At 35.3% G+C, this 15454-nt stretch overlaps 1 protein-coding gene across 1 annotated transcript in view; it reads left to right on the top strand.

The window, feature by feature from the left end:
* Positions 1-9232, top strand: part of wapl (cohesin release factor wings apart-like) — a 92712-nt gene extending 83480 nt beyond the window's left edge. Inside the window, exon 14 of the mRNA XM_089088398.1 lies at positions 6211-9232. Coding sequence (XP_088944524.1) covers positions 6211-6345 — 135 coding nt within the window. The 3' untranslated portion in view covers positions 6346-9232. The remainder of the gene's footprint in view (positions 1-6210) is intronic.
* Positions 9233-15454: the final 6222 nt, after the last annotated feature.

The raw sequence follows: 15454 nt of genomic DNA, 5'->3' as shown, positions 1-15454 counted from the left end.
ATAGTCAAGAAGTGTCGTTAGTCTGAATTACCCTTGCTCCATATCTATATACCTTAGTTTTGTTCTAGGATGGATGATACACTATCTAACAAAAAATGAAATGACATCATTTTTATACAATTCTGAAAAAGGGTTATGCCAGCTTTGCCTCTCTCTGAGACTATCAGTCTTGGCTCTACTCCAATTAGCTATGGCTCTGAAGTTTTTCATCACTTCCATCAAGTTTATTTTAATTCAACACGCATATGATACAATTTGTACGACAGGCAAAATAAATTTAAAGGGGAATTTTGATGGTGTCTTTTATAAGAAAAATGTGTTTTTTAATCGAAAACTTTCTGTAAACTTTTTTGATTTATTATTAATTAATAATAAATATGGACCAAGCGAGGATTGATGATGTCCCTTTTTGCCAGTGCTATGATAAAAACTAGCTGACTTGAGACTCTTTTAGGTTAGTGTGATGGATCAATATAGAAAAAGTTTTCAGATTTTTTGTGGAAATTATTTCACGTTCAAGACACTTATTGTATTGGCTTAATACTGGCAACTATGCCATGCCCATTTAATACGACGGAATAGTTGCACCCCTTTATTTCGATGAAACTGTATATTGCAGTGTGATTAAAAAATAAATTTGGTTCAATCCTGAGTCTTGCTGTATCTAAACTGTAATCTAAGCGAGTAAATGCTTAGATTTAATATTAAAATCAAGCTTAAAACGAAAAAAAAATATTTTTCTATTGAAGTATAAATGAAACTTAAAACGAACAGAAATTAAATAAACAATCAATGCAAACAAACACACAATAGTTATCTATGTAAATGAATAAATAAATCTTAAAACGAGTGAAACCTAAATTGAATATGCAAATCAAGCTTGAAACGAACAAAAATCACTAAAAACAAGAATTTGGGTATCACTCCTCTCACTGTAAAGACCCCTTCTATATGAAGTGCCTCTGGAAAAAAAATAAAGTGAGTGTGGGGAGAGGCTAGCTGCCCTACGATCACTTTTGAATCTTAAAAAGTGAATTATAACTTTCAATTTCCAATATCAAATGAGCCCTCTATGAAGTTTATACGAACATCCCTTCCATAACAACCATATATACCCCAGGGCATAACTTACAATGTCTACCCCCGGGCCCTGGGGGGCTGTGTTGACCCCGGAGTTTTTGTTAGCTGAACTTTGAACTATTTTTAACGAAATGTCTATCTCAAAATTTTTACCTGCTACATTTAGGGCATCGCGGGGGGGGAGGCTAGTTGCCCTCCAATACCTTTTTACTCTTAAAAAGTGAACAAGAACTTTCAATGTCCAATCGAGTAAACCCTCTGCGAAGTTTATACGAGCATCCCTTCCGTAGGAACTCTATATGCTCCAAGAGCATTACTTACAACGCTTGTTTCCGGGCCCTGGGGGGTTGCGTCGACACAGGAGCTTTTATTATCTTACCTTTGAACTATTTTTAATGAAGTGGCTATCTTAAAAATTTTATCGGATGGGCTCGGGAAAATAAGGGTGTGTGGGGGGGGGCTAGTTGCCCTCGGATATCTTTTGATTCTTAAAAACTGAATTAGAACTTTTAATTCCCAATCAAATGAGCCCCCGTTGAAGTTTATACGATAATCCCTTTCATAAGAACCATATACGCCCCCAGGACAACACTTACAACGCTTACCCCCCGGGCTCTGGGGGGCTGTGTCGACACCGGAGTTTCCGTTATATGATCTTAGAACTATTTTTAACAAACTAGCTATATCAAAATTTTTATCGGATGTATTTGGGAAAAAAGGGCGTTCTAGTTGCCCTTAAATCTCTTGACTCTTAAAAAGTGAACTAGAACTTTGAATTTCCAATCAAATGAGCCCTCTTTGAAGTTTATACAAGCATTGCTTCCATAAGAAACATATATGCCAAAAGGGCATAACTTACAACGCCTGCCCCCGGGCCCTGGGAGGCTGTGTCGACACCGGCGCTTTTGTTATATGATCTTAGAACTATTTTTAACAAAATAGCTATCTCAAAATTTTTATCGGATGCATATGGGAAAAAAGGGCGTTCTAGTTGCCCTTAAATCTCTTGACTCTTAAAAAGTGAACTAGAACTCTCAATTTCCTATCAAATGAGCCCTCTATGAAGTTTATACGAGCATCCCTTGCATAAGAACAATACATGCTTTTATGTCGTAGCATGCCTTCCCCCGGGCCCGGGGGGGTTGTATTGACACTGGAGTTTTTTTTCCAATTTTTGAACTATTTTTAATAAATGAAAGATCTTAAGCCGAACTGGCCAGCCATGACAACAAAAAAAAAACAACAAAGAGAAAAATCTCAGTGAAAAAAAAACAAAAAAACAACAAGCGAGACTGCGGCCAGTAGAGAGAAAAGAAACGAAAAATGCAAAACACCGCGGATAATTTAAATATTGACCCAATTTATGATAATCTTCTAAAGAGTGAATCAACAGTCAATAAGGGAGTTAATATTTTAAATAATCACCAAGAGACTATTTTACCTGCTAGACCAAAACGATGTGCTTAAATAATAGCGAATAAAAGGATTTCGCAAAAGAATAATTGAAGTAATTTCCAGTTTTCTTTATTTTCCCTCATTTACTCTGGTGTGCTCACTGAAGTAACTCTATTATTGCATCTTTTCCCTATGTGGATAAGTTTGCGCCAGTGGTATTTTTTTTTTTTTTTTTTTTTTTTTTTTTTTTTTGTGGTGGTTTTATTGGTCTTTTAGTTTTAACTTAGTTGTTTTTTATCTTGTTCCTCTTGTGTTTATTTCGTGATGAAGACGCATTGTTTGGATACAGGCGAAATATCTGCGTTGGTTTGCATTTTTTGTTTCTTTTCTCTCCACTGGTCGCAGTCTCGTTTGTTTTTTGTTTTTTTCACTGAAATTTTTTCTCTTTGTTGTTTTTTTATTTTTAACAAAATGTCAGTCTCAAAATTTTCATCAGATGGGTTTGGGAAAAGAAGGGGGGGGGGGCTATTTGCCCTCGGATCTTTTTTGACTATTAAAAAGTGAACTCGAACATTCAATTTCCAATTAAATGAGCCCTCTCTGAAGTTTATATGAGCATCCCTTTCATAAGAACCATATATGCCCCAGGGTATAACTTGCAACGCTTGCCCCCAGGCCCTGGGGATTGTTTCGACACCTGAGTTTTTGTTATCTGACTTTTGAACAATTTTTACTTGGCTATCTCAAAATTTTTATCGGATGCATTTAGGGAAAGAGGGGTGGGGGGGGTCTAGTTGCCCTCCAATCTCTTTTAACTCTCAAAAACTGAACTTGAACTTTCAATTTCCTCTCAAATGAGCCCTCCCTGAGGCTTATACGAGCATCCCTTCTATAAGAACTATCCATTCCATCAAGGCATAATGTAAAACACCTGCCCCCGGGCCCTGGGGGGCTGTGTCGACCTCGGAGTTTTCTATACATCGTTTTTGAACTATTTAAAAAAATGGCAATCTCAAAGTTCTTTTTAGATAGGTTTGAGAAAAAAAGAGCGTGGAGGAGGGGGGGCTAGGTGCCCTCCAATCTCTTTTGACTCTTAAAAATTGAACTAGAAATTTCAATTTCCAATCAAATAAGCCCTCTTTGAGGTTTATACAAGCATACCTTCCATACGAACCATATATGCCCCCAGGGCATAATTTACAACGCCTACCTCCGGGCCCTGAGGGGCTGTGTCAAAACCGGAGTTTTTGTTATATTATCTTTGAACTATTTTTAACAAAATAGCTATCTCAAAATTTTTATCGGATGCGTTTGGGAAAAAAGGGCGTGGGGGGGGGCTGGTTACCCTCCGATACCTTTTGACGCTTAAAAAGTGAAATAGAACTTTCAATTTCCAATCAAATGAGCCCTCTCTGAAGTTTTTACCAGCATTCCTTCCATAAGAACCATATACGCCCCCAAGGCATAACTTATAACCCTTGCCCTGAAGACTGTGGGGGAGTGTCCTGCTCAAAGATATAATTTCCAGAATTACGATGAACAAAATGGCTATCTCAAAATTTTGGTTGGACGTGTTTGTGGAAATGGTGGGCTCTATAGGGGTGTTAGTTGCCTTCCGATCACTTTCGACTATTAAAAGGGACACTAGCCATTTAAATTTACAATCGAATGAGCCCTTTTTGAAGTTATTACGACAACGCTTTCTATAAAAAACTTTATATGCCCCCAGGGCATAACTTATAACCGTTTCCTTGACGGCTAGGGGGCATCCTCAAAGACCTAATTTCCAGAATTTTCAATTACGTTGAACAAAATGGTTATCTCAAAATTTGATTGGATGTGTCTAGGGAAAAGGTGGGCTACAGAGGGGGGGGGGGTAATTTTCTATGACAAAGCTTTCTATAAAAACCTTACAAAGGGCACGAGAACTCTCAATTTCCAATCTAATGAGCCCCCTCCGAAGTTTTTACGACGATCCCTTCCTTATGAAGTGCCTCTGGGGAAAAAAATAATAATAAATAATTAAACATTGGAGCCATACGGCCTTTACTATAGGCAACGCTATAGCGTTGCCTCTGATTGGTTATGAAGCAATGGGGAAATGAGACAAAATCTCCTCACCAGGGACGACCAAGTGCAAATCAAATGGATTTGGTCATCAATACTTTGTTTAAACGAAGGATTCAAATCTGAGCTTAAAAAATGTTTCTCAAGAATTCAGTTTCCTATTAAAACAAAAAATGGGAAAGTTTACTATTGTGCGACTTTAAGGCATGTTACGTATAAGCAATCTCGTTGTCATTTTGCCAACTCTCTTTTAAATATGGAGCCTCAACTATGTAAGGATCCATTTCGGCTCTTATTGCTCGGACAATTGCCACGGAAAATGTGACAATACCTTTTTTCCATGGGAGCTAGAGATCGGAATTTTTTGGCGCGACGGCATTTAAAACGAGGAAATCAACCTGGTTATCTTCTCTAGAACTGAAGTTTCTCCTCGTTTCCAATTAGCCGGATTTTAGACGTTTTAAGATTATGGCTGAGCGTATTCCCGTATGAAAAAATTAATTTCGCAAGGTGCACTTTATTTTGATGTGTGTTAGATTGCCTGTCACTTCTTTATTTGATCAAGCAACAGAGCAATTTCTTCTGCTAAATAAGAACTTGCGATTTGCGTTGTGAGCAAGAAATATTAACAGAGATTTTGGGAATTCGCATGATTTTGCTTTTCAAAAATATTCCCACTGTGGATTTTTAGAATTTCGAGACTGAAGTTTCAGATTCACATTGTTACCATATTTTTATTTTAGAGGAAGTCTGTATGAATCAATTGCTCCACTAAAAAATTAAGGTAAGAATATATCAGTGTCTGAGTTTTTCTGCAAAAAAAGAAGGGAATTAGATGGTTTTGTTTAATGCTACTGGAGAGATCATAGTTGACTTCTGTATACCTTTTTAGTACAAAATTCCAATATTAGAAAACTAAACACATTTTGTAAGTTCTTAGCTTATACCGATCAAATTGCCTTTAGTAATATCTGAAAAACATGAGCTCCGAATTTGCTTAATTTTGGGCGATTTATTAAATGAACTGCATGAGTAAAAAGGGGGTTTTAGAGATACTTCGGGGCCATAATCGCTTCAAATGACAGGTACATATGTTTTATATCGCTTTTCTTTCCAAGGTTCCCTCGCACATTCATGTCAATGATAATATTCTGTCAAATGTAATGTCGGCTTTAAGGAGGTGACATTGGTGTTTAACGATGTTTTATTTTCGTATCTTTTTTATTTCGTATGTTTTTTATTTCGTATCTTTTTCAATTTTTATTTTAATTTTAAGAGTTGCGTTCATTTTTTTTATATTATAGTGTTTTAAATTATTTCGATTGTAAACCCTAGACGCAGAGTTCTTGGCTGCAGAAGTGGATGCCTGACTGTAACTTGTCTCAACCAAGCAATGAATTTTCAAGTAAGTGCTATCTGGACACAAATTGCTGACGAAACACTTCACTATGAATGAAGGTCTAGCAAGACATGTATGTGAACGCAGCTTTAGTTTTTTTTTTGAACAACCAGTGTGCTAGCATAAAACATTGATTTGGATTTTTTCATACAGAGTGCAACATCCGTGGTAAGGATGCCTAGTTTAAGTTAATTTGTTGTCTAGTAAAATTGGCACGAGCTCCAATATTTGAATGTTCTTTTAACTTTTCCTTTTTTCTTCCTCTACAGCCTGGTAACTCGATGAAAGGATTGAAAGCAATGGACCGCATAATTCAGTTTATGGAAAGTGCAGATATGCCCCCACCTACGCAATGCCTTGATGAGTCCTTCATAACTGACTGCTCCCTAGATAGTTCAGTGTAAAAAGTTGGATTCTTGCCATCCAGAGCTTTGCTTTTAAATAGCTTTAATTTGTTTCGCTTTTGATGAATAATTTGTGCGATTTGATTGCACATTTGTGGTAGTATTGGATCCTACTCTACTGTTATTAGAGTTCACGGTTCTTTCATGATTAGCGGTGAAATATTCTCTTCTTATATTGTTGTGGCTCTTAGGGAATGGACCTTAACGCTCTAAAGAAGGACATTCACACAGAAAGAGAAAATATGAAAGATCGCTAATAATCTTTGTGCTCTAGAACTAATCAATATGTTTTCCATTTAATCAGAAGGGTAGTAAGATTTACGAGTTCGACAAGGAAGATTTTCCAATAGAATTTGATTTGACTTTGATTTTGCTGTTTTTTCTTCTCTCAGACAGTATCATGAAAGATGCAGTCTACCAGCCCCATGGGCCCATTTCTGCTGAAGGTAGTGTACTTCAATCACTCTTGGTTCACAAAGTGCTATTTAACACAAATATCACTCGTTCTTGAAACATATTCAAGTGCCTGTAATAAAAGAAGGACGTATTAGTTATTCAGCTATGAATCTTTGGTGCTGGCATAGAATTTTATACGGCCTAAAAAGTACTAAAAAAATCAAAAAAAGAATTAAATCAACTCTACGATGTCCCAAAAGTCACTACGTATTCCTGTAAAATACACGAGCTATTCATTCATTTATGTCAGAGCATCCATTAGCTCTGGGAAGACGACAATAAATTCCATTGAGCGATTCGTAACTCCTCTTTTATGGAGGTGCTACGAGCAGCCCGAAAATTGGTAGTGACACAAGTCGTTGAAACTAGATAAATGTTTCAGTGGTTTTTATTCACCTAGCCATTTATAAATTACAAATGCTTTTAGCTTTTTTTTTCATCTTCTCTCAAGGCCTAAGAGTAGCTTTCCAAAGAAGAATATAAAACACCTCGACCTTACGGGAGACTCTGTCTATTGATTTTTTACCTTTGGTTGAGCTATCAATCGGTCGCAAAATATTTGACCTAATTTTACCGACCAAAATCTGTAAAGCAAAAATGGAAGGAAATATCAATTTACTGCATTGTTTGATTATATAAGTCATTTATGCTGTTCTTATTTAGAAATGACAGTGAATACATTTCGTTTCATTTTAGCTCTCTAATGCTCCGTGGTAATAATAAGTAAAATGCTAAATAATTCCGACTAGCTTTATCTAAAGATTTGGATTCGAAAAGGTTTGAACAAGTGTATTTTCTCCAATCTTCACTTTTCCTACAGTCTTTGTTTGTGGACTTCACTTTCCCCATAGTTTTGTTTGCGATAGTTGTCCTAGTGTTACATAGAGTATAGAATTGTGTTGCATAAAACCGGCATTTTAAAGATAGTCACGACACTTTTGCTGGTGTACATCTGTGAAGTGATTTTTTTTTGTTTTTTTTTTCAATAATAATTGGTAGTTATATCAAATGAATCTATTATGTTGTAATGTGTCATTGATAGTGACTTATGCATGCTTTTACTTTTGTAATTTTTTTTTTTTTATTGTCATGATTTTTACTCTATTTGGCGTATTTTATTTTGTAGACTGCAACCTATGTAGCCCTCTTAAACGTATAAAGCGAATCGTAATTTTTCAAGGGTTTCATACTTACATAATTTTTGGCCAGAAGTAAATGCTTTCCAATCCAACAGCTTAATAAAATAATAAATTAAATGAATAACATAAGAAATGAAGTTGCTGAGATGTGCCTGGACCTAAGAGGCAGTATAGTAATAGCATAAGGTATCTAAGCAACTTTAGAGTTTATAACAGTAGCAAGGTATGTTTCAAGGTTTTTGATGGCTTTCGCAATACTTTGCTATAGTTTCCATATAGTTTGTCTGTTTTTGCTTCTGTTTTTTTTTTTAATTGCTCCCCTCCCTCGTTATATTATTTTTCTTCAAAACCTGATTGATTGTCATTTTCGGTATAGCCTCGCAACTTAAAATTGTCTTTGATCACGATTAATCATTTTTAGGGAATCAGTTTTAATTTTGACGGCTTAGCATTTTCAAATGATTATAGCTAAATTTTTAAGTTTAAATAAAGAATGTTATCAAAGCTCCAATCCCATCTATTTTTGTGTGATTTCACAAACGTTGAGCTCTTTGAAAATGGTTTTTCCTCCTTAAATAGAATACAGAATCCAAGTTTACCCTTTTCTATAGTGATCTACTAGAAAATGTAAAATCTAGAGCCTTATATAGACTTAACACAATGGTTTCTATTTGCAACTTTGTCGAATATTATAACGTGCCTCTTTTTTTTAATCCGTAAAATCCAGTTTTATTTTTGTCCTGGTGGTATGTTTAGAAGGGTACACTTCCTATGACAATTGAACCAGTTCTGAATCCTAAGATTTATTTTCTATCGGGATATTTTTATAGGAGACGCAAGGATTAAGTTGTAGTTGAGGACCTGTAGCTTACCATTTTCGTTTTTATTAGACCCTTCAATTTATTAAAAGTGAGTTTTTGTGGAAATTGTTGAAATTTTTTCAAGTTTTGTCTGTGAAGGAGCCCAACTTCCATCTGGATAACTTTGGGGGTATCTCTGGTCTCATAGCCCTCTCTTGAATTTGGGGCCTATGTGTTCCATAGTACAATGTCTATTTGTATTTTACGTTAACTTTGGGAATTGTGTTAAATTGTAAGTATATATAGTTGGAATTTATCCGAATCTTCTCTGTAAAGAACATTCCTTGTAAATTATGTAATATATATTTTGTCCTTGACAGAGTTTAGCACTTTAAACACTTTTTTTCCTCCTTTTTTACTCGGTGCAATGTTTTTAGCTTTTTTCTGTACTGTCTCGTGTCATATTTACAAATTTTGAAATAAATTTTGGATTCTTAAGTGCTTTTAGTTGGAGCGCTAGAGTAAACGGCAAACAGTTGATTTATTTTAAAATAATAGACATTAATTGGATAAATTGAACTAACAATCACAATCGGCTCTCAGAAAAAAACAGTAATGTGAGAAAACACGGCTTTTGGGTGTTCTTCTAATTCTAGGTTTTCTTCGTATTTTTCTCAAGATGTGCTTGTGTTTTTTTGTGTTAATAATTCGGCTATATAAAATCCCCCCCCCCCCCTTCAGGGATAGATCACTGTGTATGCGGCTATTTCAAAGCATCTATTCTTACGGGAATTTTTTTTCGATACTTTGCATTAAGATTTTGGCTGTACGCGCTTATGTTTATAATTTCTCTAGACAAAATAATTTGGAGTAGCTGTACTTTGACGTAAGCCAAGTTTGATTTCTTTTTTTTTTTTTTTTTAAGACAAGTGTTGATAATTTTCACATTCTTTGGGATTTGGAGGAGTGTTTGACTTGTCGTAATCGGGCTTGACTGGTTGTGATTGTAATTTTGTTAATTTTTAGTTACCGCTTAACGGGAGCAGTAATTATAAGGAACAATCAAGGGGGGGATCACCACAATTCGGTTAAACTGACTCTTGATATTCCCCCGTATTTGTAGAATTCTGAAAAAAGGCGCATTGTTTAAAACACTAAATCGCCGCTACAAAACAGCAATAGAAACAAGAAGCCCCTACAGTGGCCTGCAGGAAACGAAAAAAAAAAAAAAAAGTTGACAACGCTCTCAATAGTCTTTTATCAGCCATGAAGCCACTAAATTTTACGACGTGATTTTAACTCTAAGAAACTCAAAAAAGTTTTTTTCAGTAAAGTGCTACTTTTTCAGAATTCTACAAAAAAAGGGAAACATCACGATCCAGTTTGTTTTTAGCAGTTTTTCAAAAAAATTACCGCAAAGCATTAATTTTTGTTCGTTTCAAGTTTCAACTTCACTCTTTACTTTCATCAGATTTTTTTTTATTATTAGTATGCCTATCTGGACCAAAGAACAACAACAATTTTGACCCAGAGTAACCTAAAATGGTATCAAATGAAAATATGAAATAGCCGATCCAGTTAGAGTAATCAAAATACTATTTCAATGGCCTCCCGATTTCAGAGGCAATTTCACCTTATGGTTGTGAGACAATGAGAAAGAAATTAAATGTTGGGAAGAGGAAGTTGTTCCATTTGTATAAAAAATAAACTTTTTACGCTTACTCCAAATATCTAGACTTCATTAATATTAAAAAAAAAGTATTAGAAAAGGCAAATTTCGTAGAATATCGAAAAAGGGCTCATTCGAAACAAAATTGAAATTCTTAGTGCATTTTTTAAGTGAAAAAGAGATTGAACCAAAGCACAAACACAGTTTTGGTCAAAATGGCCTAAAATGGTATCAAAGGAAAACATGAGATAGCCGATCGCCCGATACATTTAGTTTCATGGTTCCCAACGTGGGGCGCAGGTCCCATCGACGGAGCATGGCAATATTTCGGTGCGGTCTGCACCCTTCGGCTGACTGTAATTTAGAGCCTTAATTTTGAAAAAGACATTGTTCATGGGCTTGACGTCACATTCATATGCATTTAAAGAGCAAAAAAAAAAAAAATGCATGATAGTATTGCAATGACGTGATAAAATGTATGTGTTCAGACAATATTTTTTATTACTATAAAATAAAAGTTAATTAATGGCCTTTTAAATTTCCTTCGGGTGAAGACACGTAAAATTTTAAATAACTAAATTTTACTATCACAAGGGGGCATCAAGATTTTAGAAATGCCTAGGTGGGACATGACCCAGAATCGGTTGGGAACCACTGATTTAGAGTAATAAAAAAAAACTAGTTAAATATCCTCCGAATTTCAGAGGCAATTCTACCCCACGATGGTCCACTCACCTTATTTTCCATTTTAAAACATATATAATTTGCCAAATGGAAAAAAAACTTAACCTTACTTGTTATTCCACATTTAGTCCAAAAATCAACACGGTTAATCAACTAGATTTTCAAGAAAAAGTCAATAGCACAATATATTTCACCTTTTAGGATAATCTGCTTAGCTGAAGAAACTAGTTCATTACTGTTAAAAGGCTATAAAAATTTCCGTTTTAAGCTAGGTGTTGTTACGTCGAAGTCTCAATTAGTAACGAATATTATGTTCTATCTTTCAAAACTAGACTTCCTAGAACTATAACTCTAGTGCCGAACCCCCATGGAGTAGTGTAGCAACTGCGACCCATGGGTCACCGCTATGGAGCAGCATAGGAAAATGCATATCTTGGGTTAGAAATGGGTATGCTCCCGTAGCACGTTTTCAGATGCGTTATGATTATTGTGCCATTATTTGTAAGGTTGCAGTTAAGGTAATTCTGAAATAAGTTATGTGTGTATGAGGTAATCTTCAAACTCGATGTCCCCATTGTTTTTTTTTTACCAGTTTTAAACAGTGTACTATTTACTACGGTTAATGAACATCCGTGGAAAGGTTCATTAAGTAAAGCTTTTCTTCTTTTTGTACCGTTGATTTTCAGACATAGGAGAGTGCATGTCTCCGTACTTTGTTTGCATGGTGTTAAACGTCTAAAATATAATGTGAGTCAAAATAAAAAAAAATAGAGAAAAAACTGAAACTTTTATTGCGAAATCAGAATTTCCGGTATCATGTCCCAAAATTCTGGTCGTCGAAGAGATAACATGACGTTCTATCAGTATTCAAAGTTATTTGATTTCTAAAAAGTTAAGCTTTGAAACTAGGGCATTTTACTTAAACAAAATGTAAGAAATTCGTAGAATCAAAACTTCAAAATAAAAAAAAAGCTACAAATTATTTCTGGAAAACTGGTGTAAGCTCCAGTTCTTTAAACATTGAGATCTGTCTATCCGCATTGGGAATCAAAGTTCTTCCTTGTCTAGAAAAAGAGGGTAGAAAAAGAGGAACTAGGGTGTTTTACATAGAGAAGTCACAGAACCAAAACTTCAAAATTGAAAAGGACGCAGAATGAAGTTTATTACTGAACAACATAGGTAATCTTAGTTCTTAGCGGATCAAAATCTGTCTATTTGTGTTGAAAAAAAAAATCCTACCTTATCTAGAAAGATAATTTACCTCTAGAACTGGCAGGTGTGCAAAGGGTGGGGGGGGGGTCTCCAGGCCTGGGCCCCTTGAAATCTCGTTTTTTTCTGAATTTCTTACAATTTACTGATACTTCTCACAGAGTAAGAGATATTAGTTATTTACAGATCTAGCCATAATTTATTAACTGTATGCGATGATTATTTGGCCCATAATTACCAGATTGGGCATCAGCGTGATATTAATTATCAACAAGTTTGGCCCTTTTGTAGCCTCGAGGGGTTAAAGGTCATTTTAACAATCGAGCCTATTCTGTTGACAGCCTAAAACTAATTGTTAATAAAGATAGGGCAAGTGTGAAAATGCTGTAAAAACAACTATATTCTTCAGCTTTGGGGTAAAAAAATGGCAGATTAATAAGGTTGCATCGGAAAAGAAGTGACAGTAGCGATTATCTAAACATTACCGTTGCGACTGAGAATTCAGCTTCAGCTTAAGAATCAATACCAAATACCGAGGTAGTAGCAGAAAATGTCCCAGAACAAACATTGACGTTGAGCTTGACATTGGAACCTTTGGAAAGAAGAGGTTCGGTTCCCGGTACAATTTACTGAAAAGGCATTTTAAACCAAACAAGAACTGTCCTTCCCAAATTTATGTCAATGGCTCAAAGAAGGAATTTTTAAATTAGCTGGATCGAAGAGCACTTTTGGTTAGTATTTTATGCAGGGAAAAAGGGTGTTTCTATAAATATTGTGCTTTATCGCTTGTGATCAAGCTAGAAGGGATCTCACTAACAATTCGAGTAGCTTGTCATGGAGCATCGCGGGAATTGAAAAACTCCCTCGAATACTTTTCTAAGCATCAGTTAGAGTCCTACCATAAAGACACTGTTGTGTGGAGGGAAAATTTTCTGGCAGGAGTGAGGAGGTGAAAGTCCTTTATAGTGGAAGTCTTGAATACTTAGGCAAGATAAGAAATATGAATAAACAGAAAATAGAACCGTCTTATCAAAAAATTATACTTAGTGTGAATTGCAAGGACTTGCACTGCGTGGGGACGAAGTTTCTGGGAAATTGACCTTTGTCGAGACTGCAAAAAATAATTGCGATTTGAAGAACCTAGCTCCATTATTGGGTGAATGCTTTTAGTATTTGTAGATGTTACCTAATATAATGTACCTTTTATCTACTGTTTTGAAGGGTTTTACACCCCCCCCCCCTAACTTCAAACAAATTCCTGCGCCAGTTTCTGATGTTGGATATAGATAATTTCGGAGACCACACTGCCTTTCCATGACGGTAAAATAAAAGTTCAAAATAGGGATAAAATCCTGTTTAATAGACCGTGTATAGAAATTCACAAAAAATACCAGGTATTTCGGTCACATATACAGTGACCGTCATCAGTAGTAAAACTAAACTAAAAGAATTTAAAACAAAAGTTTATACACGAAATCAAATAAAACTACATATTTTTTAATTCCCTAATTCTTTTCAAAGCAAAGGCGGAAGCTAGCCTCTTCGACCTTCTTGGATTCGGTTCACTAGCGTTCAATGATGTAACATTTGGACAAAGGTCAACTACATTGGGTGAATTGAGCTTTACTCTATCAGATTTTAGTAAATTATCATAGATAGAGTTCAGCCCAAATTCACCTGTATCCCGATTCAAAGCAATATTCTTGAATAAGATTTTCTTTATTTCAAGAGTTTCACGAAAATTTTGCTTTAAACCCCCATCCATAGAAATCAAAGAGACATTCTCGAACAAGATAAAATGGTCTGGAAAATTGAAAATATGCCCTGAAAGGACTGAAGTAAAATCTTCAGACTTAGAATCTTGCTTTAAAGCCGAAGAAATAGAATTTTTATGCTGTAATAATCTCATTTCTAATCTCTGGTTAGTACGTCCCACATGAGCTTCCGCAAGTACATGGGATCTGATAAACCCCTTGTGTTGCCCCCATGAAGTTAGATCCTTCCCAGAATTTAGTAAACTACCCAAAGTATTATTACTCTTTAAAGCTACCCTTGGACCATTACTCTGTAAAATTCTTTCAAGTTTATCACTTAGTCCGGGGTCATATGGTAAGGAACAAAAAACATCCTTCTTCCGAGTTGTCTCCAGGTCTTCCTTAGAAATCTCTAGGAATCTTTGTCTTGTCTTTAAAAAAGTCTGGTTAATTAGCCACTCTGGATACATGTTGCTTATTAGTATTTTCCTTAGAAAAGACAACTCCTCAAAAATTTTGGAGAGCAAATACTAAAGATCCGGTCAGTTAAAGAAATGATCAAACCAATTTTTACTTGGCGAGCGTGACCAGAAGTATAAGACAAAAATCTATTGTTATTTGTCGGTTTTCTATAAATTTTAAAATCCAGACTATTTTGATTTTTCAAAAGAAGAACATCAAGAAAAGGAAGTTTCCCATTCTCTTCCAATTCAACAGTAAACTTTAAATCCCCCCCCCAAAAAAAAAAATAAATTAAGATGTTCCAAAAATTCTTGTAATTCCTCCTCCCCATAATCCCATACAAAAATTATGTCATCCATATACCGGCCCCAAAAAATATATTTTAAAAAATATGAATCTAACGCAATTGTTTCAATATTCTCCGTAAAAATACTAGCTAATAAAGGGAATAAAGAGGCTCCCGTAGGTAAACCATTTATTTTTTCGAAATACTCCCCTCTGAATTGAAAAAAAATAAGATAAGTTATTGCACAGCCTTACTAAATACATAATTACAGAAACTTCCAAATCGGTTTTGCCACTAATTAAATCCAAATTTCTTAATAGCTTTCTTTCTAGAAGAGTTTCGGCTGCTTGTACATCAATATTTGTGTACATTGATATAATGTCGAAGCTTGAAAGCAAAGAACTCGAAGAAATTTCTACTTTTTTCTCTTAGTGCTGAGGATTTACAAGGATTAATAGCCGGCTGTGAGAAAGCCGAACAATGTGGGAAATCACGCACCTTCAAGCTGTATTTTTCAAGTAGAGATGCTTTTGATACCGCCGCACAAATGACAATTCAAATTGACTTCGAGCGTTTCAAAATACAAGAATTTATTTTTCTCCCGAAACGTTGTTTTAATCGTCATGAAATCTGCCATATGTCGACACAGT

The sequence above is a fragment of the Artemia sp. Qi Xiang Cuo genome, chromosome 4 (assembly GCF_049724085.1).
Source record: "Artemia sp. Qi Xiang Cuo chromosome 4, ASM4972408v1, whole genome shotgun sequence".
NCBI classification, from domain to species: domain Eukaryota; kingdom Metazoa; phylum Arthropoda; class Branchiopoda; order Anostraca; family Artemiidae; genus Artemia; species Artemia sp. Qi Xiang Cuo.
Note: the sequence above shows the minus strand (reverse complement) of the source record. Positions and strands in the feature narration are given on the sequence as shown.